General features: G+C 29.9%; 2 protein-coding genes across 2 annotated transcripts in view; one reads left to right on the top strand and one right to left on the bottom strand.

Annotated features, from left to right (window-relative positions):
* Positions 1-26,577, bottom strand: part of LOC122271814 (voltage-dependent calcium channel subunit alpha-2/delta-3) — a 443,634-nt gene that overhangs the window by 347,173 nt on the left and 69,884 nt on the right.
* LOC107442142 (U9-ctenitoxin-Pr1a-like) lies at positions 5,138-25,106 on the top strand. The gene is made up of 4 exons (XM_016055617.4): positions 5,138-5,317; positions 9,431-9,539; positions 23,731-23,849; positions 24,922-25,106. Exons 1-4 carry the CDS (start codon positions 5,273-5,275, stop codon positions 24,958-24,960), a joined length of 312 nt encoding a protein of 103 aa, XP_015911103.2. The 5' UTR covers positions 5,138-5,272; the 3' UTR covers positions 24,961-25,106.

The following is a 26,577-nucleotide window of genomic DNA, read 5'->3' as shown; positions in this document are numbered from 1 at the left end:
TCATGATGCACTTGTTTAAATTGATAATAAAATATTCATGTCGACGTTCCTTCTTTTAAAATTCCAGTTGTTGTACAACACCAGTATGCAAATCAAAACGAAAATCAAATATCGATTTTCGAACGAAAATCAAATCTCGAATGTTACGAGCGACATTCCAAATCTACATTCTAAATAGGATAGCCACTATAAATTACTTTTACCTCCCAAAATAGAAAGCAAAACCAAAAAAAAACAACAACATCCGATTAAATAGCCCTCTTTCGTGGCGCATTGTCCGCCGCCATATCATTAGTGTCAGCAGCATTTATCCTCTTTAGGTATCGTATCAAAACCACCAAAAACCTTAATATAAATAAATCAAAACTAGCTCATTCCAAAGTACCTTCCACGTGGTCCTCGCCAACGACATCACCAACACTATAACCTTTTGCTTCGATTACCGTAATTTCCTTAATAGCCCTGTGCCTAGAGATAACAGTCAAGAGTATGGGGCACTTCACATTGTGACGGGGTGCAGGGGCGGCAACAAATGACGCCCTAGCCATTCCACCCTTTTCTAGTGATAGATGGGCTTACGTGGTGCACGATAAAGATCGGTTGCTCTCTGTTTCTCGTGTGGAAATTCACAGAAGCGGACGCCAAAGGAATTTCTTTCCTTTCCTCGCCAACAGATTGGGGATATTTTGCGATCAAATATTCCCAGTTGAAAAAGGATCCTTGATCGATTCGAAGAAATCGATTAGTATCGCTTAATCCTTATCTAGTTGAAATGTCTTGATTCATATGAATGTAGGCCCACGAGAAGAAAATGGTAGAAACGATATTATGTAAGGCTTATTGGTTAATATTAATTAAAGTTGTAACTATACGCTTCAATTAAAATCCACGCATCATTTATGATTGCGGTTTTATAGTCCGGTAAATTTACAGGTAACAACATAATTGGTAGTAACATAATTAAATAACAGGTAAATGGAAAGTTTATTTGGACTGGAGAGAAGTAAAAAATCGAGTTGAAAATTGATTAGAATTAAAGTATTAAAAATCAAATAATAAGAATAAGCACGTTGTAGTTCCCCTTCCCCTTAAAACAATAGAATAAACCAAAATTCTGTAGAAAGTATAATGAACAGCAAAAATTTATTTTTTTCAGAGTGATACAAAATAAAACAGTAGCTAAATCCCAGGAGGAATTTGATGAGTGTACGATCTAACATGTAATAAATCTCCCCTTAAAAAATGTTTCTAACTGAAAAATTATGCAAAAAGGGGAATATTTATTTCGGTTAAAAATCTGATTTTGAGCATTTATTTTTAATTTTAATTCAATTGGTGAGGATTAGTGAGAGCTTTGAGTTCGATAAAATTTAGAAATGCAACTTCCAGAGAAAAGCTATAAAATTCTTTCCCGTACCTACTGCGTAGACTCTAGTCCATACGTACTGAGTAGATCGTGTGGGGTTGAGAAAAAATACGAAATTAAATCACTTATATTTTTCTCTTCATAAAATTTTTAGTTCATTGTTAAAAACGTATTTATTATTGAAGAATACACAGAAAAAAAATCTGATAAAGTTGCAAAATTGTATGGTAATAGCATTTCTGGTAAAGAAAAACAACTAAAAAAAACAATAAGCAATTCTGTTTAATTAAACCGAAATATTCGGTACTTAAACCATTTACTTGGTAATTTTTCGTTCATGGGTTAACGCTTTACCGAAAATTTAGGATTTTAAAATTATAGTTCTTATTACCACACAATCAATAAAAAAAAAAAAATTTGAAATGTAAATTTAATAGAAGAAATTTTTTTTGGCTACGCTTTAAGGTTTCTTCATAAAATTACGAAATTTAATTAATATTTTCATTTGTTATAAAGCCAAATTTAAATATTCACTTCACAAAAATCATTTCAATAGCACTTTGGTAAATATTACCGAACTTTACAGTGATCCCATAGAGCCAGAAACATGGCAAAATTTACCCTGCTCTTGTAGTTTTTACCACACTTTTTTTTATCAGTGAAATGCAGCTTTTTTGTAGTAAGCGTAATTGAAAAGAAAATGCTAAGAAAAAGATTTTTAATTCCTTGCAGCATATTTTAATATTTTTTTCACATTTAAAAATTCAGATTGATTAAACTTTTACTCTTTTTTTAATTCTATAAAAAAAAAAGTGGTTGGTTTTAAATGATGAAAAAAATGAAACGCATTACTTGGAATCGCACGAACTATAAATTCGCAAGATTTTTTGTTTTTATAGTTAAAAATAAAAGAAACGAGATGAATAATTTAATCTATAAGGATGTATAAAATTTCGACAATTGCGTATTTAATTTTTTTTTAATAGGGCCGGGATAGCCTGGTCGGTAGTGCGCTGGACCCATGTCCGAGAGTTCGTGGGTTCGAACCCCGCCGCCGGTAATAAAGTGACTGATGCACGTTAAATCCGTCGAGTCGCAAAAGTCCTCCATGTTCCCATAACAAATCAACACCTCTGGGGGTACTGGATTAGAGATCGATCGTTCTCTGATTCAGGTCAAAATTACGATCTGTGGATGAATGAATGNTAATTTTTTTAAATCATAAATTAAAGTTCTTACAGTGTATTTGAATAAAAATCAAAAAAATCTGATTTAAATCAAAAAAATCCGAATTAAATCAAAAAAATCTGATTCTTTTGATTTTTTTTAAAAAAATCAAAAAAATCACGAACCCTGCTTTACAGTGATCCCATAGAGCCAGAAACATGGTAAACTTTACCCTGCTCTTGTAGTTTTTACCATACTTTTTTTATCAGTGAAATGTAGTTTCTTTGTAGTAAGCATAATTGAAAAGAAAATGCTAAGAAAAAGATTTTTAATTCCTTGCAGCATATTTTAATATTTTTTTCACTTTTAAAAATTCAGATTGATTAAAATTTTACTTTTTTCTTAATTCTATAAAAAAGTGGTTGGTTTAAATGATGACAAAAATGAAACGTATTCTTTGGAATCGCACAAACTATAAAATCACAAGATTTTTAGTTTTTATAGTCTAAAATAAAGGAAATGAAATTAATAATTTAATCGATAAGGATGTATAATATTTCTACAATTCACAAGATTATAGTTTTTATAATTTAAAATAAAGGAAACGAAATGAATAATTTAATCTATAAGGATGCATAATATTTCTACAATTCACAAGATTTTTAGTTTTTATAGTTCAAAATAACGGAAATGAAATAAATAATTTAATCTATAAGGATGTATAATATTTCTACAATTCACAAGACTTTTAATTTTTATAGTTTAAAATAAGGGAAATGAAATGAATAAGATTTTTAGTTTTTATAATTTAAAATAAAGAAAATGAAATGAATAATTTAATCTATAAGGACGTATAATATTTCTACAATTCACAAGATTTTCAGTTTTTATAATTTAAAATAAAGGAAATGAAATGAATAATTTAATCTATAAGGACGTATAATATTTCTACAATTCACAAGATTTTTAGTTTTTATAGTTTAAAATAACGGAAATGAAATGAATAATTTAATCTATAAGGATGTATAATATTTCTACAATTCACAAGATTTTTAGTTTTTATAGTTTAAAATAAAGGAAATGAATAATTTAATCTATAAGGATGTATAATATTTCTACAATTCACAAGAATTTCAGTTTTTATAGTTTAAAATAAATGAAATGAAATGAATAATTTAATCTATAAGAATGTATAATATTTCTACAATAGAGTATTTATTTTTTAATCATTATAAACAACTAGACATAATCATAATAATAGTAACAAGTTATAATTATAAATAAAATATTACGTTTAATATTTAATAATGACAGCAAAGCTATGACTAAAGATGCGAAGATATTGGACAAACATTTAATTTTAAATCGTAACTTTATGAAGGAACATTTTAGAGAATTCTTTCTCGGTAATTTTTGCATTTTATTAACCATAAAATACATTCGTTTCGGAAACAAATAATGTAAAACCGGTCATGAAATTTCATTTCAAATGTATCTAGCAAGATTAAAAATTTTACTCTCCGCTATTTTCTCGAAAAATATGAGCAGTTTTTGAAATGTTAACAAGAGTAGGGAACTTTTTGGTGTTGAAACCCATAAAAGACTGTAGAATTTGAGAAACGGAAACACATTTTTTACAAAGTAATTAACTTAAATAAAGGTTGCCGAAAGGTCTGAATTTATTCAATATCATTCACACATCATTGGAAGTCATTAAAGTAAGAAAAGTTAAACACCAGAAATGTCATCTGTCAGTTGAAGCACTTGTGTCAAACTCTGTTGTTCCTAAGTCAAGTTCCGTTACCTTAGAGGCAAATACCGTTACACTAGAGTAAAACTCTGTTATATTAGAGACAAACTCGATTATTTACTCGCCCCTAAACATTAGGGCACCAACTGCGAGGTGACAACTGAAAACTTCACCCCTTTATTTTAAATCACGCTCTGCACTTTTCAATTTAAGGAGATATATTAGAAATATAGAAATATATTAGAAACATTTTAAAAAATTTTTTTATTTGTAAAAAAAATGAGAAGAATTTTTTGTGAGATTTGGGTATTTCTGAAACACTGTATGAATGTTATTATATCTTTAAAGCAAAAATCATGTAATACGATACTAATTTCACGAAAGTATAAATTATTATCCATCATGCTTTCAGCGAAAGAGTTTCCGGTCGCTTATGTTTGATATTAATTTTATTTTTGTCCTAAGATTTAAGATAATTAAAATATTTTTTAGATTTAAATAGAAAAAGAAAAATTGCTCAAAAAATTCGAAAAATACGATAAATTAGAGAAATTTTAGAATTATACCATTATTCGTCCCTTAAATTTCTTTCATATGTAAAAAATACGAATTAATTTTTAAAACAACATAAAATATCATGAAAAATAACAAAATTTAAAAACTTAAAAAGTTCTTAGAGGAAAAGTTTTGAAAAATTAGCTAAGTTTCAGTAAATGCATTGCAGTCAAGAATTTATCTAAAGAAAGTTTTTCAAATGAAACGTACATTCTTATAAATAATAGACATATATCCTTCTCCATCTGTTACCTAGAGATAGCATAGCTTTTATTCCCACAAATTTATCACTTTAAAAAAATCAGGTGCAGTTTTTTGTGTTCTTAACCCTTTATTTCAACTGATTTATATACCAAGCATATTTTATAATATACAGGAAATAGTTTTCAGCTTTAGTAGTTTAAACATTCAGCTCACGTGCATAAACTTTCGAGATGCAAATTTTAAATGGTATTTTGATTTTCGGACTGTGTTTTGCAGTAAGTTTTCTTTTACTATTATAAATATTTTAAGATGCATTTAACCGTTTAATGATAAGATAAAGGGGAAATCAATCTGAAATGATTTGAAATTCGAAAGGTTCGTGATTTTTTCTCCATGCAGTTACAGAATTTTCAAGTAATTTCAGACTTTTTGAGAGTTTTAATAATAAAAATGTATTTAATTATTTTTTAAAAATTTTCTTTTAAAATAGTTTTATAATATGTAATGAGACTCAGGTTATGGTTAAAAGCTCATAAATATTAAAACGAAAATGAGTAAAGACTGGTATGAAAATTCTTTTTGTCATAGTTACTTGTAGGGAAAATTAAAATATCCATAACTTCAAGATCTTACTTACAGTTATTAAATATATAGGACCATTCTTTCAACGAGAAAAAATCAATAGTGATTAATAATTTAAAATTAAGAATAGAAAAAACTAATTTTTTTTCACGGTGGCCAACTACAAATGAAATGGTTTTGCGACAAGCTTTTCCTTTTTTCCGTCTTATTTTCAGCTCAGGAGCGGCACTGTGGGCCAGAAGACCGTGATCTTTGGCCAAAAGTCAAAAATTAAATTTTCAACTAAAATATGTGTAGGCAGTTTTAATATAGCCCAAATTAAGTATTCATAGTCATTCCAAACATTATAATTTAATTTTTGGACCGACGAGAGTACAATATAATGAAAAATATGTTAAAGAAGATTTTTTTATATGTAACTTGTAAATTTTTATTTCAGAAATATAAATAGGAATTTCAACTCACTGTAACATTTTTGTCAGAGTAATTAGTCTGAAATTATAGTACAATTTTTCAATTTGTTGGATTAGTTAATAGTCTTGACAAACTTATAGTTTATATCTTATCATTTGACATTTTGCAGCTATGATGCAGCTTGAATGACTTTCGAAACTTAGTTCCAAAAAGTTCCGCGAGGTAATTAGCTAAACTTTTTTTCGTTGTCTTCTTTCGAAAAAACCTGCCCCATTTTGCCTGTATTGCAAAGGTGGACTAAATGTACCGAAAAACAAAAATTATGTTTTTCTTTCAAGTTCTCGCGTTATTTTGTAATTAATTCGCGTTATTTTGTAATATTACTTCGGAAATATAATTTGCTTTTCATTTTTAATGTAAAATTATCATATTTTTATTACTATATTTTTTACTCTTGCTCGCCATATTTCAGCAACCATTTTGTTTTTTTGGGTATTTTTTGTGTATTTCAAAATTTCAACTATGAATTCAATTTACCTGCACATAAAAAATCCCAAATTTTGAAACAAATTTTATCGGAATACTAATTTTGACCTTGAAACCTTGGATGCTGGCTCACTGTGCGCGGATATGACAACTACAAGAAATAGCGCGAATATTCGTTCCATTTTCAAAGGGGCTTTGAAACAGGGTAGAAAAATCATTTTGGTATCTATGAAAGCTAGTATCTATGAAGAAAAAATATGCTTTGTTTAGTAAAAATTGCAATAATAGAATTATAATTTATATACAAATAAAATAAAATATTTCTCACAGCAGAGTAAGAAATCGATGTAGATAACATTGTAAAAGTAGGAAAATGGAGCATATGTTTCGAAGAAAACAATATTTGAAGATTATATTTTATTTTATAACCGTCGACCCAAATTTGCTCAAAAAAATAGAAGTTTGATCTAACTTAGGTACCCTAAGAAAGTTTAATGTTTAAAAAAAAGAAAAAAACAGATGAAGCATCATATAAAAATTCTCGGAACAATGAAGAATTGAGAAAAATTTGAAGAAAAACTGAAATCACCATTTTACTTTATTTTAAAACAGCCGTTGAATAGCCGATTCAATTTTGGGTTTGCGACTACTAATAATCAACTCAGTAGCCTTGTAATTTCGAACCCAATCCAGAAGACATGGGAACTCCTGGATCAAGTATTGGGAGATATTTACCTTCGTGGAGGACTTATTGACGGAACTAACCCACATTTGCGTCACATAGAGAGGAAGAACACGGAAACCTCTCACGGTTAGCCTAACGGCCAGAGGACTAACACTGAGGATATTTTTACGCCAGTACTGTGGTGAGTGCAAGCCGGATGCGAATTCGTATTAGCCAGCCATTGATGGAACTCGAACCCGGTTCACCTCATTGGAAGGCGAAAGCTCTATTTCTTGAGCCATCATGGCTCAATGTTTGAAGTTTAAGGATTGCTGCATAACTTTGTTGGTGTTTGTAATGCAACAAAAAGTCTCAATTTCGAAAGCATATGACATATATATTTCACTCAGCATAAAATTTATGAAAATTTAAAAATAACTATGATAATGCTTTTAAATAAAAAAACTTGGAAGTTGGTAAATTTTTGAAAAGTTAGTATTACTCACTATAAAGAATGCATATTTTATTTATTAACTATGTTAAGCTAAAAACACCTACAAGAATTATCAGACTAAATACAGTTGAAAAAGTTTCAAATTGCAAACGATGTATATCTCTTAAATAACTCTATCATTTTAAATGAATAACAATCAATTGTATTAAATTTTGTTATGTATGTTCCATTCGTTAAATTTTCTTCGTTTAACTAGTAGAGAAATATAAAAAAATCCTAGAATCTTGTGCAAATCTTTACAGCAGTCATCGAATTTTCTATCTTAATAATTATCTTTTCTCGAAAGTAGGAATCAAAACTAGATTGAAGAAGTTTTAAAATTAAATTTATTCTTTATTGTTCACAACAATTATTCTCTTGCATTGTATTAAATTGTGTAAATAATTACACTGGGGAAAAAAATTTTGTTGCATTTATACAAATACTTGATCTTGCCTAATTTAGGTGAGGGAATTTCAAAACTGAAATTAATTTTGCTCCTAATGCTACAGATTTTTATTACAATAATTTTTCCAGTTTATTTTTTAGTCGAAATGAATGAGGAAAAAAAAAGCATGGGATCGCATATATCTTGCAAACTTCTAGAGAAATTAAGGCACATCACCAGGATTACATAGGAACCTATTACTAAAAATTACATAGAAGCCTATGACCAGAAATGACGTCGTATGTGGCTAGGGGTGTTTCCCTATTATGACCTGTTCAGAAGGACACGATAAATAGTTCATAATCAGGAGGCACCTCTAGAGCCGTATAACGACAATTCCGGTAATAGGTTCCTATTCAATTTTAATCCTGACAATCTGTTCTAATTCTCTTAGAAGTTTATTGAACATGAGAGCAATCTGTAATATTTAACGTTTTTAAACTTAAGCGTCGAATTTTTCGACGAGAACTACACTACAAACGTCAATAAAAGAACTGTCACTTCGAGAGAGAAACAGATTGCAGATTTGAAATCAGCGAGAATAAAGTAACTAAGACCTGGTGATAAAAAAAAATCTCATGCAGCAGAAAAAAAGAAAAAAAAATGTTCCCCTGTGTCATCAATATGCTTTTTGCAATGCTTTCAAAAAAATTTTAAGATAAAATACATTTGTAACTTATAGTACGGGTATTTTAATAATTTATAGTTCGGTACTTTACGGTACTTATAGTACGGTTAATTTATAGTACGGGTACTTTAATAAAGTAACTAAGACCTGGTGATAAAAAAAATCTCTTGCAGCAGAAAAAAGAAATAAAAATGTTCCCCTGTGTCATCAATATGCTTTTTGCAATGCTTTTAAAATTTTTTGAAGATAAAATGCATTTGTAATTTATAGTACGGGTACTTTAATAATTTATAGTTCGGTACTTAACGGTACTTATAGTACGGTTAATTTATAGTACGGGTACTTCAATAAGGTAACTAAGACCTGGTGATAAAAAAAAATCTCTTGCAGCAGAAAAAATAAATAAAAATGTTCCCCTGTGTCATCAATATGCTTTTTGCAATGCTTTTAAAATTTTTTGAAGATAAAATGCATTTCTAATTTATAGTACTGGTACTTTATTTTGCTTTTATGCCATTTGAATAAAGTAAAGCATTTTTTTCAATTTAAACAATAAAGTTATAGGACTTAATATATGAATGTCTGTAAGCCGGAAATGAAAAAAAAAATATTCAAATTCTCTTTATAATTTATTTTAACTTTTATAACTTAATAACATTTGTGATTTTTTTAGTGTGTTTATTCCATGAAGTCTTGCATAAGTAACGATGCTTGTGAGGAGGGGGAGTGCTGCGTTTTTATGTCTTTCATAAGAGGTTTCTGTCATACATTAGGAGATGAAGGTAAGTATTAAAATAATGTTTGTTTAATGCAAATTTAAGTCCCGTGTAATGTACTCGAAATTTTGTTTTATAACCAGCTTCCTCAAAATCTAAGAAACGAATATCAACCGATTTTTCTTTCCTATTCTTTCTAAGGATACAGTCTCTTTAATTCGTTTTTTACATAGAAAATGAACTTTTGAAGTTTAAAGGAGAGAGTCGGGTAGCCCCGCCCACTTAAGGAGTATTGCTTATATTTCTGTATAATACTGATTAATAATCAATATTTTTGTTTGTTTCTATTGTTTTACCATCTAATTAAATAATGCAAAAAGAATAAACCAAAAAAAATATATATATAAATTTTAAAAAAACATGTTTTTCAGCACTTTTCAAAATGTGTCGGGTAGCCCCGCCCAGATACAAAAATTTTGTTTTTTGACTGTTTTTTAAGGTGTAAATGAAAATGACTAATGTATTGACAATAGATAAATCTTATTTATCATTTTTATCACAAAATTATTTCATTTATTACATATTTATATACTTTTAGTGAAATCTATCATTTTATAACAATCATTTAATAACAACAATATTTGTTGTTAAAAATGCATATAACATTCAAATTTAAAGCAATAAAAAAATAATCTTTGCAACCGTACATTTATCGACGACATAAAATTGGGCTGTGATACCCGACATTCATGTGAGCGGGGCTACCCGAAATCCAATTTTTTTGTAAATTCGTAATTACTCGAAAAATTTTTCACATATGAACTTCTTTCTTTCTGCAAATTAAACTTAAGACTACATACTTTAATGCTGTCTGCATAGAAAAAATTATTTTTTTAGTATTAAAATGAAGTTTAATCGAAACATTCAACCAATTTTTCTTAATTTCATGACTACTGTATTCAACATATTTTCAAAACTATTGTTTACCATGTTANATCAAAGGCTTATGAGCCGCCGAACGTCCAGTGTAACCTATCTTATGGGCCTCAATACGAAGAGTCTTGGTTGAAAAGGCCACACCTGTGGCTTGTCTAAACTCATTAGCGATGTTATCCATGGATGTTTGACGGTTACTTCGAATCTCCCTGCCGAGCACTCGCCGGTCCCTGCTGGTGAGAACTGTAGGTCGTCCACTTCGGGGTTTGTTCTGACAGTGTCCCTCAGTCTTGTAGCGACACAAAACATGTGAAACAGTTGATTTTGAGCAATTACGGAGACGGGATATCTCCCTAATTGACACATTGGCAAGATGTAATCCAACTAACACACTTTTCTCGAACTCAGACAACTCTTTCCGTGGCGGCATCTTGACAAAAACAAATCTAGTCGACTCCACAGAGTATTTATAGGATATGGCTGACACGTGATACCTATTATTGCGCATGTGTCAGCTGTATTGTCGACTTTTCTACTTTTCGAGGGGTGTCCCGTCACTTTCTTCCAGATAGTGTATATATATACAGTACAGAACCTCTTATCCAGGAATCGAAAAACCAGAAAACTGGGACGAAATTAGCTAAATTTTCCTGCCATTTATAAAAAAATAGAAAAAAATTTCTTAAGGTTTTAGGATTTTTCTTTATGTTTCAAATGATGTTTACTTTACCATTATTTTAGAAATAATCAACAATTCCCTACACTGTCAAGAGAAGAGTCTTGTACTAAATATCATCAATTCCCTTCCTCACACCCCACATAGTTGTTTCTTTTCAATCATAGCTCAGTGAGAAAGTGTGACTTATTGAACACCTGTTTTCTTATCATCTGGCCCTTAAGCAAGGGGAGTTATTCAATTTTTTGATCATTTTATATTAAGTCTGCATATATTTTAATTTCATTTTTTTTCTTTCCCTTTTATCTTATTAAACTTATGTGTATTATTTTATCGTTTTTTCTTCTTTTCGAAATTATTTCTAAGTAAAAATTTTTTTATTTATTTATTTATTTTTTTTTTTTAGTTTGACAATTAAAGAAAGGCGTTTTGCAGTGACTCGGAAAACTGGAAGAATCAGTTATACGGAATAGCGATAGTCCCGGATAATCGGTTCTCTACTGTATGTATATATATATATATATATGCATATACACAAGGGTCTACAAACAAGCACCAACACCATGGCATGCAAAAAATCATATCTGGCATACAATATTTCAGTGAGATTTAATACGAAAATAAAAAAATATTACACTACTTTCCCTTCCTTAACACAATAGCTCCTCAAAATTGATCTTGGCTCTTAGAAATACAGCACTTTTGTAGACTCCTGTATACTTATTTTAACAAGGATATTTTGAAGCTTGCACAAATTTATTATATGAACTTTAACTATTTAGAACAAAAGAATATGAATTAAGTACTAGTAATATCAATGAAACAAAAAAATTTTGATTAAGTATTTCCTTTTTTTTTTTAAATGAATTTTTTAATATTATTTGCCAATTTTAGCTGACATTTATTTTGCATGGTTAAAAAATTTCAATTCCAAGCTTTCCAATTGAAAAAAAAATGGTGAAGTTAATGTAAAAATAAAATGTTACAAAATTAAATTTAACAACTGCGTGTAACAAACTTTCATTAATTAACAGTAGAACTCATTTGGGTATTTCATGGTTTGGAACCTGTTAACTCAAATATTTCAAGTTTTATGTCTACTAATGAATTATAAGCCTTCAATTAAAAATAAGTCAACAAAAAAAAACTTAATACCTACTTCGCCATTAGGAGTAAAACGAGTTATTGTGCCTTCCAGTGTTTTCATTGTCAACCTCTTGAGCTAGATAAAAATTTGAAAAAAATTGGTAAAAATAGTTCAAATAATATTTAAAAAAGAATCTATAAAAAAGATAATTTTTATAGAATTTACCATATAAAACCAAAATGTTAATTAATAAAAAGTAACAATGCTTTGGAGAAGGACTTTTGTAAATCAAAATACAAATAATGAAGAAAAAAAAAACACAGAAAGAAGTGTAAGATTATTCTAACATATATTTTAAGACTTCTATAATTTTAGCAAATCTAATATGTTTATAAATTATATAAAAAAAATTTTTTTTAATTATTTTAATTAATTTATATTTAATTTTTTTTCAATTATTTTAAATATACTTTTTAAATAATTTTATTTCTATAATAATTTATACATATCTATAATAATAATTTAGATATTTCTATAATGATATATAATTTATAAATTAGTAATGTTTAAAACTTAAATAGAAGTAAAGCAACAGTAAAGACCTGAACTCCCAAAAAGAAAGAAATATTAAGAAAGATACTTCGTCCTTAGAATGAAAAACGAACAAAGACAGTTAGGTTTTGGCAGCATTACATTGTATGTTTGGTTTGTGTGATCAGTTATTTGTATTTTGATTGGTATTTTTAAAAATAAATGTTCCACTTAAAAATTTCTAGGGCAACTTTTACATAATTTGTAAAATTATTTTACCCTATAAATAATTTAAAATTCTTTTTGACTTCATAAATGATATCAGGGTGCGTAGCCAAATCTTTGAATCAAAAATAAGCACTTTTTAAAAACTTTTCAAGCACTTTACAAAAATTTTCAAGCACTCAAAAAATTCATATTCAATCAATGATATTATTGAAAAACAAAAACTTTTTATAAACAGTTTTAGCATTAAAAAAAACACATAAAGAAACGGGCGTAAATCGAAACAATCAGTACTTTCCCACATCACCGAGTGAATTCAACTTGACCCTGAACTCAGAACAAAAGTACCCTTACCCCCTACGTCAAAAAAAGTGTTTGAAGTAAAATAAAATAAACAAGAACAAAATTAAAATAAATTAAAAAGAAAAACATTTCATAAGGATCTGATATTCTCTATCCGAATTGAAGCACTCGGGTTTCGGTTTCAAGTGTGCGCGCATGCGCAATTCATAACGTGGGTACGACATGAAGTCCGCGTGAATGATTACGTAGCAAACTCCCCATTTTTCGTGAAATGCATGGGATCCACCAGATATCACTGAAAGGAAGAAAAAAATTATTCGGAAGAAAAAGCACTTTTTAAAAACGCCAGCTGAAAAAAGCACCTTTAAAAGCTTTTAAAAACGAAATCCCCAAAAAAGCACCTTTAAGTACTTTTTACAAACGCTACGCACCCTGTACATAATATTATATAATATGGCTGAAGTAAGGTGCGTGTGGAGGCCATAATAGAAGGAAAATACCAATTTGGTAAATTCCCCCACACTCTAACGAAAAATTCTTTTACATTGTCGGTATTCCACAACAAAGGGAAACTGCTCAGATACGATCAAACAAAGAAAGAAATATGGACACATTCAAAAATTAAAAACATATATCAGCAAAATAAAATATCAAGCCATCTCTTCTACAGAAACGGAGTCATTTTCTTTTAAGGCATCGATTTTATATAAAAATTTTATGAAACTTTCTAACAGTCGGACTGAGAGGCCTTTAGACATCTAAAAACCCCTTGTCCTAAAATGTTAAGAAGTTTAAATTTTCAGTGAATGCACAGCTGCTAACAGATGCTTATTAGTATGGGAAGATATCTAAAATTTGGCAAGTTATCAATAGATAATATTACTAAAACTATAGCAAACCCTGCGTTATTAGTATTAAATTTAAATAATCTGGCTACAACCTCAACACCAGAAAGGCGGTTCGAATTTAATATAATCCAGCAACTGCTACTTTTTTGTGGCCTGAGAAGCTTAGCTTAATGAAAAATGAAGCTAAAAGAAGATTTTGATATTCGATTTGTCGTAACACTGAATTAATGAGTTATACACTTGCATTGAATTAAAAAGTTGTTGTAGTTACTTATGCCAATTGCCAATACCAGCAAGTCTGCCTCAAATTTTTAAGGTAGAAGGAGCGTTTCTTGTTTATTTCAGTGGCGCCATCTATGATCAAGAATACGACTTCAGCTACACATATGTTGCAACTCGTTTTACAGGGAGGACCCAATCATACTCCATTAATTCATCACAAACTGTAAGTTTAACCTGAACCAGAGAACGATCAATCTCCAATTCAGTACCACCAGAGGTATTGATTTGTTATGGGAACTTGGATGACTTTGGGACCTCGATAGATTCGACGTTCATCAGGTAATACACGGGATTTATTCTGCCATCGGGATTCGAACTCATGTCCTCTTGAACACGAGCCCAACGTCTTACCAATCTGGCTATCCCGGTTCTTAAAATATAAATTAGCATTGCATTGATTTTCAAGAAAATAATAAAAAATATTTATATTCGCTTTTTATAAAATGTGAGAAAAAATAAGAGTTGATTTGATTTAATTATAATATTATTAATAACGATTAAAAATAGGTTAATAAAACTAAGGAAATTTTTTAAGTTAGGAAATTTGCAATCCCTATAATGACATCATAAGTAGGCTTGTAAATAAAAAATTTTGAAGAAAAAGAGATATTTCTGTGTTTGAAGAGAGCACCGTTTCTGAAGTACAGTCTAGATTTAAATTGTTAGCCTTTTGAATTTTTTTTTGATGTATTCTTATCCTATATAACCAGATGATAAGGTTTATAAATAACCATATTATAAGTAAACCTGCATTATTGTATAAAGTTGAGAAAAAAAAACATTTTTTAAATTTTTTATTTTATTTAATAATACTTAAATTGAATTTTAAATAATAGGCGACATTTCCAGTTACTGAGATTGATTTGTATAAAACCTTGGTAGGTGTTGCTGTTAGCAATTTCATTGCATACCTTATATATGTTACCGGCAAAGTTTGAAATCCGGCATTCTACAGAACGCCTAGGCATTGTATATAATGCCTAAAACTAGCCGGCAAAGTATGAAACGATTTATGTTTATATTTCCTAGGCATTCTATAGAATGCCAAATGAGAAACAGGCAAAGTATAAAATCTTCTGCGGTCATGTGAATAAAGGTGATGTAATGGATATTTTGAGCAATATTTGTTTCTAAACTGAAAATAACTGTAACATAAATGTGAATTTTTTATACTAAAATTTTGTTTCCCTTAACCCCTTAACGATCGGTTAATTTTCAATAAAACGGTCATAAAAGTGACTATTATTTTTTCAGAATAACATTTTTATTTTTGAGAAATGCGCATCATTTACATAATAACCTCACCAGGACGTTTTTTTTCATACTTTGCCTAAATAGCATTTGTCTTTCTATAGAATGCCTAGGTATTATATACAATGCCTAGGGAAAGTATCTAATACTTCTCATATTTCATACCTTGCCTAAAAACATCCGGAATTATATACAATGCCTAGGCATTTTATAGAATGCCGGCGTTTCATACTTTGCCGGTAACATATATACTCCAAAATAATTGAGAGATATTTTAATACATCAGAAATGAAAGATATTTAAAGAAATTTATTTTTTGGGGCCAGGAGTAAAATAAAAAAGTGCCATTAATATATCATTAGAGTAAATAAGCTTATCTATTAATGAGTAATTACTCTCAATTTCAATTTTAAAACCTGGCATTATATATATTCAGCAAATAAACAAAGATAAACGAATTATTTTCAGACAATCCTATTCAATTTTTTGAACGTAACGCTAAGCTTAGCTATCGCAGTGCAAAGCGAGAACTCGCTTCTATATATAGAATAAAAACTCATTCGCAACCTTAAACAATTTATATGCAAATCTTCATGCGAATTTCCACTTTCGTTTTCATTATGTTATTATTTCGTTTTTCTTTTAGCCAAAGATTTGAAGAGGAAAAAAAAAACAAATGCAAGAAAGTTATTTGGGGTAGTGTTTCGTTTTTTCTCTCCCTGGTTACTTTTTTTTTCTTTAAAATCTCATTTCCTTTCGTAATTTGCATAACTGGGTTATTTGAGTATTTAAATATTAGAATTGATAAAATACTTGAGGAGAAGAAGGAAAAAAAATCTAAACTTTCATCGAAGCTTCTTGATGTTTTTTTCTTCCAATGAGCATTAAAGAAAGAGGGAAAAAAAACTAAGTTAGATTAATTATCTTGAAATTCTGTGTAAATTCAATTTATTTTAATAAAGTGAAACTCTCTTTTGGAGATTTCAAGCTGTGATTGGAACGATTAAAGAAAAGTCTTTTAGCTCCACTCTGAACATTTAGCTTAAATTATTGACAGATTGTATTTTTATTTTGTTAGAGTGTGCATTTTATTTTTATACTTAAATATGAAAAATTTATTTATTTAACAAAGTATGGTTGTGAATGTTTTGTGGTTTTATGGTTTTGGTTATTGCGTAGTTTGTTTTTTCTTTCCTATTATATATTACATGCTGATAAAATGTGAGAATATAAAAATAAAATTATATTTTCCGATTTTATAGTATCTCACATCTCCTGTATGTATAATATATATTATCTCTATGATATATTCTCCCATTTTGGCCTTTAGTTTATTCTCCCATTTTACAGATATATCTATGGTGTATTCTTTCAATTTATTGATATACCTATAGTGTGTCCTTTCATTTTATAGATATAAGTTTGTATTAGATTTTACATACTAATATAAAATGTGATAATATAAAAATAAAAATTCTCAATATGGGTGAAAAACTTGTAAATGGTTTTTTCCCCTCGAATATACGAGAGTGGACAGAAAATTTCGAACGTAGACACAAAATGGTACTTCAAACTCTTTTATAGAACGATTTATGTCCATTTTGTTACACCAAGATGCCGATTTATGACAAGCAAACCTGTATAAACATAGTGATTTCTTAAAATATTTAGATTTTTTAGAGTTTGATTTCATTTTGTTTTATCACCGGTGATGAGCGTGAATCATATCTGAACTAAAAAAGGGAGAGAAAGCTCGATAGGGTTCAGAAATAATTCCGGTTGACGATGTCAATTCTGAAGGACATAATAATTCTGAAAGACAATGTCATGTACGACCTTTACTCTTTAATTATAAACAGTTTACTTTATTTTTTCACTTTTTAACTGAGATTGAACTTGAAATGCATTCTCACGTAATATCCCGATTGTTTAAGTTTGTCCGGAACTAAACACACATGTTCGAGATAGTTCCTTCAAATTTCGATTGGTCAGTTACTTCAGAAGATACATACGCGAACGTATAGGATAAGTTAAAACTCTTACTCTCTCTATTAGCATCTTTATTAGAAATATACGCAAAGTAAGATTAGTACACGAATACTCTGGTTTGAGTCGTCTGCACTTCAGACGATATATTTCTATTAAAATAATTGAGCGCAAACATGAAAAAAGAAGATTTCTCTTTAAAAAATCATATGATGACGCAAAAACTATTAGTTGAGCCGCGTATGAAGAGGGATAGAAAACGGGTCAGCTAATTTGCCCGACATTCGGTTATCTGACTGCCCAAATACTTGACAATTTATTTTAACAACATACACATTTTCCCGACAATTTAATCCCAATGTTTGACCAACCGGGCTTTCATGTAAAAGAAATGAGTATAGTTTTTTGTTATATTCCGTTATCGCTTATATAATATTGATCTCGGTTGCTTATAAGACTTATTCAATAAACTACTGCCAATTTGACTGTAACTTGGAATAAGAATCTGAGGGGCGCATCGTTTTTTATTAATTCAAAAGAATTTCATGATGATTCAAATTTAATGGGCGGTGAGATAAAAATATTCAGTTGCTATAATAAAATGAACGGTTCAACGCGAAAGGTCAAATAGGCGTTAAAATAACATGGCGTCAGTTATATAAAAATACAGCTAAAAGGGAAAATTGCACTAAAGAGTGTAGACTGCATAATTAGTATTGTTGAAAAATTAATGGTTAATCCGTTCAACTATATCTGACAATCAGTTAGAATTTTCCTTCCTTTTTTTATCGGACAAACAGACAGTCGAACAAAAGAGTTGTCAATCGAATGAAATTGTCTGGCCAACGTACCGTCCAGACTAAGTATCTGATGAGCAAACGCCCCCGTAGGAAGACAAATGAATTATCGTGTAAACGGAGTCGAGCAATTGAGTTGTTGGATAACCGAGTGTTGTGGAAAAATTTACCAGACCCAAAAGAAAAGTCCGAAATATTTCATATTATATAAACAAGTTTTTATTTATAATATATTATTTCAAAATATAAAAACAAGTTTTTTACTTGCAAAAAGAAAAGGGTTTACGATAAACCACAACATTTTTAGTTTGTTTTGGCTTACAATAAATTAAATTTGGGCTAAATCAGAAAGAGTTCGCTTCGATTACATCCATAGAGTCATTCAAGAATAATCTAACATTACCAATCATTTGAGAGCACTTTGTCTTTGATTGATTTTTAATAAGTATTATTTTTACAAATTAGGTTGGGGGATATCTGTAATGCGTTCATTTATTAAACTCTCTTCTGCTTATTTATACTCTGCCTCTTTTTAATCAAAATATTTTGTCAGCTTTACGCTTTAAATTAGATTCCATACAGTAAAAAGGGTAAAACGGATCGCAGATTTGAAGTGTAAAAATAGCAAAATGACACATTAGCTGGTTCTAAATATATAAATCCATACAGTTGTCTCCGATTTAAAGAGATGATAAACAACTTTATTGGTAATAAATTCGCCTTAATGCTCCTCTGTTATTTCCTCTGACAATTCAGCGGAAATTATCCCTAAAGCCTTAACTCCGCAAACTGCTGTAAATATCCTTCCATACTTCCATGCGCCAATGACACCTTTGGGACAGCATATATACCAGAAAACGACACAGATTAAAATCAATATAGAAAAGTCGCAGGAGAGCCCTCTTGGCTGAAAAATATCAAACGCCGCATTATAATATTCTTCGGAGAATAAAAATTATATAAAAAGTAATGGATTCGCTATAAAATACTTTGGAAAATTTCATTTTTGCTTATGTAAATACATATTTTTTTGAAACAGGATGATGGTAAATTGTATTTTGAAAAATAACACAATAATTAATACCAGCCAACTTTGGCAACTAGCTGAATGAATTTTCAGAATTATCTTGTGCAACAGACATAAACTTTAATCATAACCAAGACGAATGAGCAGCACAGCCTCATTTAAATATTCATCTTTTCTTCCTATCCTTACAACTTAATTAGTATTAAAAAATATGTAATCAAGTTTTTTTTACCGTCTAGGTGTTGCCCAAGGCTTTTCCCACATTGAAGTATTTTGATTTAAATTTTAACCATTTTCAAGAGATATCCACTATATTTTCAAAGTTTAATATGTATTCAATTTTAGTAATAACATAAAATGCGTCTGGCAACCATTTTATCGCACAAAGTAGTATGAGTTCGGGACATTTTACCGTAGTAGTAGGTAGCAAAAGTATTAAAATTATTTCTATTTCTGTTGTGAAATAGGATAGAAAACCCATCCCAATTCTCCATTACGTTTTTTACTACTACTACTGTATATAACTATAGTACCGTGTGTATGCTTACACTTTTAACAGCCATTTTTCGAAAAGATCAAAAATAAAAAAAAAGTAAATCTAAGTGATTATCTCGTAACTAAGTTTCCATTTCTATAAGGACGAAATTATTAATATGAATTCGAGAAAGGCTTACCTAAAAAAACTGAAGTGAATAGATGTTAAATGCCATGGTTTGTTAGTTGGTTCTAATGCCACTTGCCACACGGGTAAGCCTGCTGGGTGAAACTGACCAAATTTAAGGCAGAGTGTGCGTTTCTTGTTTTTCAGTGGCGCCATCTATGACCAAGAATTCGACTTCTGCCACACCATACGTCGCACCCGTTTATAGGGTGGACCCATTCATACAGTCATTCATTCATCCACAGATCGTAATTTTGACCTGAATCAGAGAACGATCATTCTCCAATCCAGTACCCCCAGAGGTAATGATTTGTTATGGGAACATGGAGGACTTTTGCGACTGCGACAGATTTAACGTGCATCAGTCACTTTACTACACGGGACCACGAACCATCGGACATGGGCCCAGCGCCCAAACGACCAGGCTATCCCGGCCTTCAGTTAAATGCTATGAAATTATTCAATACCATTAGCAGATTTATGTATATCTTATGAGATCTTAATTACCTTTATTAAACAACTAAAAACTTAGACGTCCTGTTTAGCAGTTTACATGAGTAGTTCGTCAAATCAATCCTACATTAAAATTGAATTTACTTGGCAAATAATCGACGCCAATCAGACTTTTTGATCAATCAGTGAAGAGTAATGAAACTTATTTGGAATTTAATAGACCAAGAATAGCTTATCAATGCTTATCAACTATATCCGAGAAGAATATTGAAATTACTTGACAAATTATCAATTATGATGTTGCTCTACCGTTGGTTCTGACCTGAGGCCGATAGTTGAATCTAATTAAGCTTCGATGTCCGAAATCCTCGAAATTCATGTTCATTCATGTTCATTTCATGTTCATGTTCATGTTCATTCAATTCATTCATGTTCATGTCTTCAGATATAATGTTAATAGTTTTGTAAATTAACTCATTATTTGTAAAGTCATCGATTTTATCGCTTCTAACACAAACAACTTCACAATTTATATTTATTTCTCGAAAATTACTCGGAGTATTCGAAAACTACAACAATGTATCTTGCGGTCGATTGCCAACCATGAATGGAGTAAAAACTTTTCATTTTAGTTTAAGCTTTATCAATTATTGATATTAAGATTCAGCTACGTCCTCCAAAGCGTGTATGAAAACTCGATACGGTATTAATTTGAAATAAAGCAATCATTCACATAATTTTTAGAGTTTTTCAACAGGATTCGGATTGGTAATACACTACATTTTTTACAGAGTAAACGGTAATCAGTTTGTAAATTTCATACTAAAATACGAAAAATAAATAACGAAAGCAATGCTCAGTGTTCATGATAGTTAACTTAGTCTATAAACGAAGGATTACGAGGGCTCATATTTGTAGTTTTTATTCCAAAAGAAAGTGTATGTGTTTGCAGATTTAATATAAAAAGTAAGTGGAGATTTTCTAGTGCTCATTAAATACCAAAAGTAAATAACAGCGAAGGCAATGCTCAGTGTTCATGATATTTAACTTAGTCTATAAACGAAGGATTACGAGGGCTCATATTTGTAGTTTTTATTCCAAAAGTGCATGTGTTTGCAAGTTTTATATTAAGAAATAAGTGGAGAGCTTGTAGTGTTCATGTTAATAGTATTTATTAAATGGTGAATATTACAATAAAATGAATGAAAGGTAACAAGTGGTCATGTTCACAGTTAACGTAGTGTATACTACATTGACGTAGTGAAGTATTCACTACGTCATGTTAACGTAGTGAATACTTCAATGAAATGACGGGTAACCAGTGTTCATATTTATAGTTTTTCTTAGATAATAATTAATCGAAAGAAATACAGGGTGTTCAGGATTAACGTCTGTAGTTTTTAAGACAAAAAACAGGTTATTGAAGGGTTGTCAGTGTTTTTATTTTTTTCATAATAGAAGAAAAAGGCTTTCATTGTCCATTTTTACAATTTTTATAATTAAGTGAACGTCATCTGATGTTAGTTTCTAGTTTACATAATAACAAGACGATAAAATGACAACTCATGAAATATTTAAAAATAAATGAATAAAAACGAAGGAAGTATCCATTTCGTACTTTTTTTTTTTACATTCTTACTTTATTTTCCTTAACGTCGGATTTTGTTTTATATACAAAGTATTTAAAATTGAGCTTTTTAAATAAGCCACTATAAAAATCTCCAAGCTAAGCATTTCGGAAGATTGATTCTATCATTTAGAGAATAAGTTTAAATAACGAAAAAGAAAGGCAAATAAGAGAAAGGCAAATAAGAGAGATAAGTCAACAAATAGTAGAGAAGAGTCGGGGAGGGAAAGAAACAAATCAACAAGGAGGGAAGATTTTCTTATGAATATAACATTTGCTACAAAAAGTAATTTTATCAGCGAAAAAAGTTGTTGTTTGAATGTACTAATAATGATTCTAGTTTGTGAAACATATAACTGGTTTGCCTGACATTCAAATAAATACGTAGAAGGAACATTTTCTTGTTAGACAAGAAGTGGACTAAAATATATTTCACCCTCAGTGCTTTTATTATAGTTTTTTTTTATGAACTTCAAAATGCAAGCTTCTTTTTCGTAACTTTCAAGGTAACCACTGTTAAATAGAACAAGTGAGATGTTATTCTTTTAATGAACTCATGAAATACAAATTTCGTTTGCTAATCTTTCAAGGTGGCCACCCTGTAAGAGGAATGTTATTTTTTAAGAAAACTTGTTAACATCCCAGCTGGGAGGAAAATAATGTTCATGGTTTGTCTGACACTCAAACAAATAACGGAAATAAATTATTTTTATCAGACTAGAAATGAATATGATTTTTTTTAATCGTCATTACTTTCATTATATTAATGAACTATGCCGGCCAGGTGGCCGAGTTGTTAGCGTGTCTGACTGCGGTGCCAATGGTCGCGGGTTCGAATCCAGCTCTGGGCACGGATGCTTCTCTCTCTGTGTTGTCTTCTGTTGTGTGAATGAGTGAATGTGGCCCACCCTATGAACGGGTTTGTGGCAGTATGGCGTGGGTAACGTTGCTCGCCTCCGTGACTTTGGTTCACAGGTGCCCACTGGGTAACGCTAAATGAGTAACAATTCCGGCATCTTCNGAGCACTCGAAGAGAGTCAAAAGTAATAACTAAAATTAGAAATTCGTATATCGTAATAATGATGTGTTCAAAATAATGGTATTTTCAAAACTATGCCTAAATCTGTAGAGGTAACCATCGAAAAAAAGCGATCGAAAACTACATTGAATGAAATTGGGTGCGTCAAAAACTTAAATGCGTAAATTTCAAATTTCCGAATTTTTTTTTATTTAAAAAAAATTTAATTATTTTTTTTTCATTTTGTTCAGATTGCGGTAGCGGGCCGCACATTGAGGGTTGGCGGGCCGCATTTGGTCCGCGGGCCGCAGGTTGTGCACCCCTAGAGTAAGGGGAACAAAGAAATGTTATTTTTTTTAAGAAAACTCGATAATATCTCAGCTGGGAGGAAAATATTGTTCATGGTTTGTCTGGCACTCAAATAAATAACGGAAATAAATTCTTTTTATGAGGCTAGAAATGGACATGAATTTTTTTAAAATTGTCATTACTTTTCTTGTAGTTTATTAATGAACTGTAAAATTCACGTTCCTTTTATTGATTTTTAAGGTGACCACTGCATAATGGAACCAGCGAAGACAAAATATGGTGAGAAAAACCTTTTTGGATGTCCGTGCAAGGAAGGGTTAAAATGCACACCGGAAACGATAGTCAAAGAAGAAGATGGGGTAAATTAAATTTGTGCTAGATTTTTAATATTTTTCAAAGCAAAAATTTTTTATTACTAATTTAATTAAATTACAGTGAGTGTCAATGTCAAGTTTTAATAAATTTTCTAGCTGTTATCATTATTATTGTTCACTTTTTGTAATAATATACCAGAATAATATTGTTTAACATTTCGCTCTCAAAAAAAAAAACTTCAATATATTTTCCACCTTTCCCATAAAATCAGTTCATATATTTGTTACGATTATCACTGTTCACTATTTTACTGTTACTATTTCAGTTTTATGCCAGACAAAACAATAAAACTGTCAATGAATCCATTATTATTTGAGGATGTATAAAAATATCTGATTTTTTTTTTTTCGTTAGCTATACAATTCCCGTGCATGAGGATTATAAATAAAAATATCCCGTGCATGAGAAATATAATAGTATAAGTTCAAATAATCATATCCATCTAATTTTTTTAACACTTGTTTGTTTCAAATTCAACCAATTTTTTTTTTTTTGTCTGATCAATAGACCGAATGGTAGCGCTTCCGTGCTATAGGTCTCGGGTTCTATCCTCCGATCTGGCAAAGTTCACTCAGCTTTTCATGCCTTCAGTGTGTAGATAAAAAGATTACCAAATATGCTTTGAGACTAAACATCGGTTGTTCCAAGTTCGAATAACCAACCTAACTAGAACATATGCCCCATCACTCCAGAGCGCAAGGTCAAGAAAACTGCAATGTGCACATTGGTTCATCGCGCCATTGAGCTTTAGTTTAATAGTAAAATTTTTAAAATTGTTTTGTTGACTGACCTTTATTTAATTAGAACCTTATAATTAAAAAATAGCGAGAGGAAAGAACTTTAATTTTCAAAGAAGTAATTAATGAGAGATGCGGAATATTTCGTAATGTTTTCCATTTCTTTATGTTGCGGAATATCTTTATGTTTCTAAACAAAAGGCAATTTGACATTTAAAATTTAAAATTTTTGTTTTCTACAATAATTATTTATATTCACACTATAAATAAGTCTTTATGCCATAGAATCTAATAACTTTTCAATATATTTTATTTACAGAAAACCATTATGAAAAACCTCTCTTGTAAACAACCTTGAAGCAAGAAAGATATTGATCATGGTGACTAATTGACAAACTGATGAAAAACTTACAACATAATTTGCATAACGATAACTCAAATAAATGCATAACGATACAAATGTATGCAATTCAGCTGAAACTAAATAAACCAATGATTAAAATATGGAATGAAATATTTATATTAATTAAATATATATATATATATATATAATTGATCGAAAGTTTTATTTAAANAATATATTAATCATATATATATATATATATATATAACAACAGGGCTACATCCCTGTTATCATTGTTGTATTCAGCTTTAATAATGCAGTAAAAAGCCATAATACGATATAAAGAGATTTATTTAAAGTTAGGCTGATGGTTATAACTGTTCACATCCCCACTCCACAAGGGAGGGGGTGCGGACAAATCTCCGGATGGTTCCGGATGTGGACAAATCTCCGGATGGTTCAATCTCTGTAAGTATTTAATGCGAAAACCTTCGGTCTCGCATTAAATACTTACAGAGATTGATGTAATTAGGTTCCAGTCGTACATACCTTGTAACTCTACGCATTATGGAANATATTTCAATGCTTTAAATTTTTAGTGCACCACATATATAAATAATTTGGCAGTATGACAGTTTTAGAATAAATCATTAAATCATTAAGTAACACTTCTTAACTATATGTAATCCACCCATTTAAATTGCTCAGTTCATATTCTGCGATGCATTGAGAGTAGGTTATTTCGTTAAAATGATAAATTGCCGCTTAAATGTCACAGAAACCATTACTAAAGAAAATGGCTTTTCTACTATCGATTCTTCAACAATTTGCACATGAACGTATTGTTCAGGGACATTGGAGGCTTTACCGAAGGCGAAAAATAGTAAAAAAAAAATGAAATAAATTGATTGTCATTATAGCTGAAACAGTGAAAGAAAAACGATTCAACAACGGTAGAGTGAATATTGATATATCGATTTGTCCTTTTATTCATGCACAGCAAACTAATAAAAAAGAGGTCCCAAGCGAAAGACGAGCGGGAAACATCACATTTCGAATGTTAACATCTGGGAAAGTGATGGTTCTATTCAAATTAAGTTATTAGATGCCTCTCGTTACATTTTGAAAAATTTTCACCAATGATAATAAAAGATACAAATGTTTTTTCTATAGAAAGAAAAGGGTAATTTGTACACGGTAAATGATAAAGTGGAATGGCAATTTAAAGAATTTTTTTCGATTGTAATGCATTTTTTATTCTTTTTTTCCCAAGTGAAATTATTTAAAAAATTTGTTTGAGATCTTAGGTGAAATAGCATTTGTTCAAGTGCAATTCTAATAAAGATAAGGGCTTTAGAAATTAGAACACAGATATATTTTGGAATAAGATAGTACTTCGTATGATGAATTTTGTGTTTAAATCTTTTATGAATAATCCTTCAGTTTAATATATGTCATATGAAAGGAAAATATGCGTTTTGTCACTCTATTTACTTATTAAAGTTTTAATGAAACTATGAAAGCATTTGAAAAATGAAATGTGAATTTTAACATAAAATTAACAAATGCTGCCGTTTAATGGTTGTGATGTATTATTTTAAAGTATCTAACTTAAGAACAGTTTTTATATAT

Source organism: Parasteatoda tepidariorum, chromosome 7, assembly GCF_043381705.1.
Source record: "Parasteatoda tepidariorum isolate YZ-2023 chromosome 7, CAS_Ptep_4.0, whole genome shotgun sequence".
NCBI classification, from domain to species: domain Eukaryota; kingdom Metazoa; phylum Arthropoda; class Arachnida; order Araneae; family Theridiidae; genus Parasteatoda; species Parasteatoda tepidariorum.
Note: the sequence above shows the minus strand (reverse complement) of the source record. Positions and strands in the feature narration are given on the sequence as shown.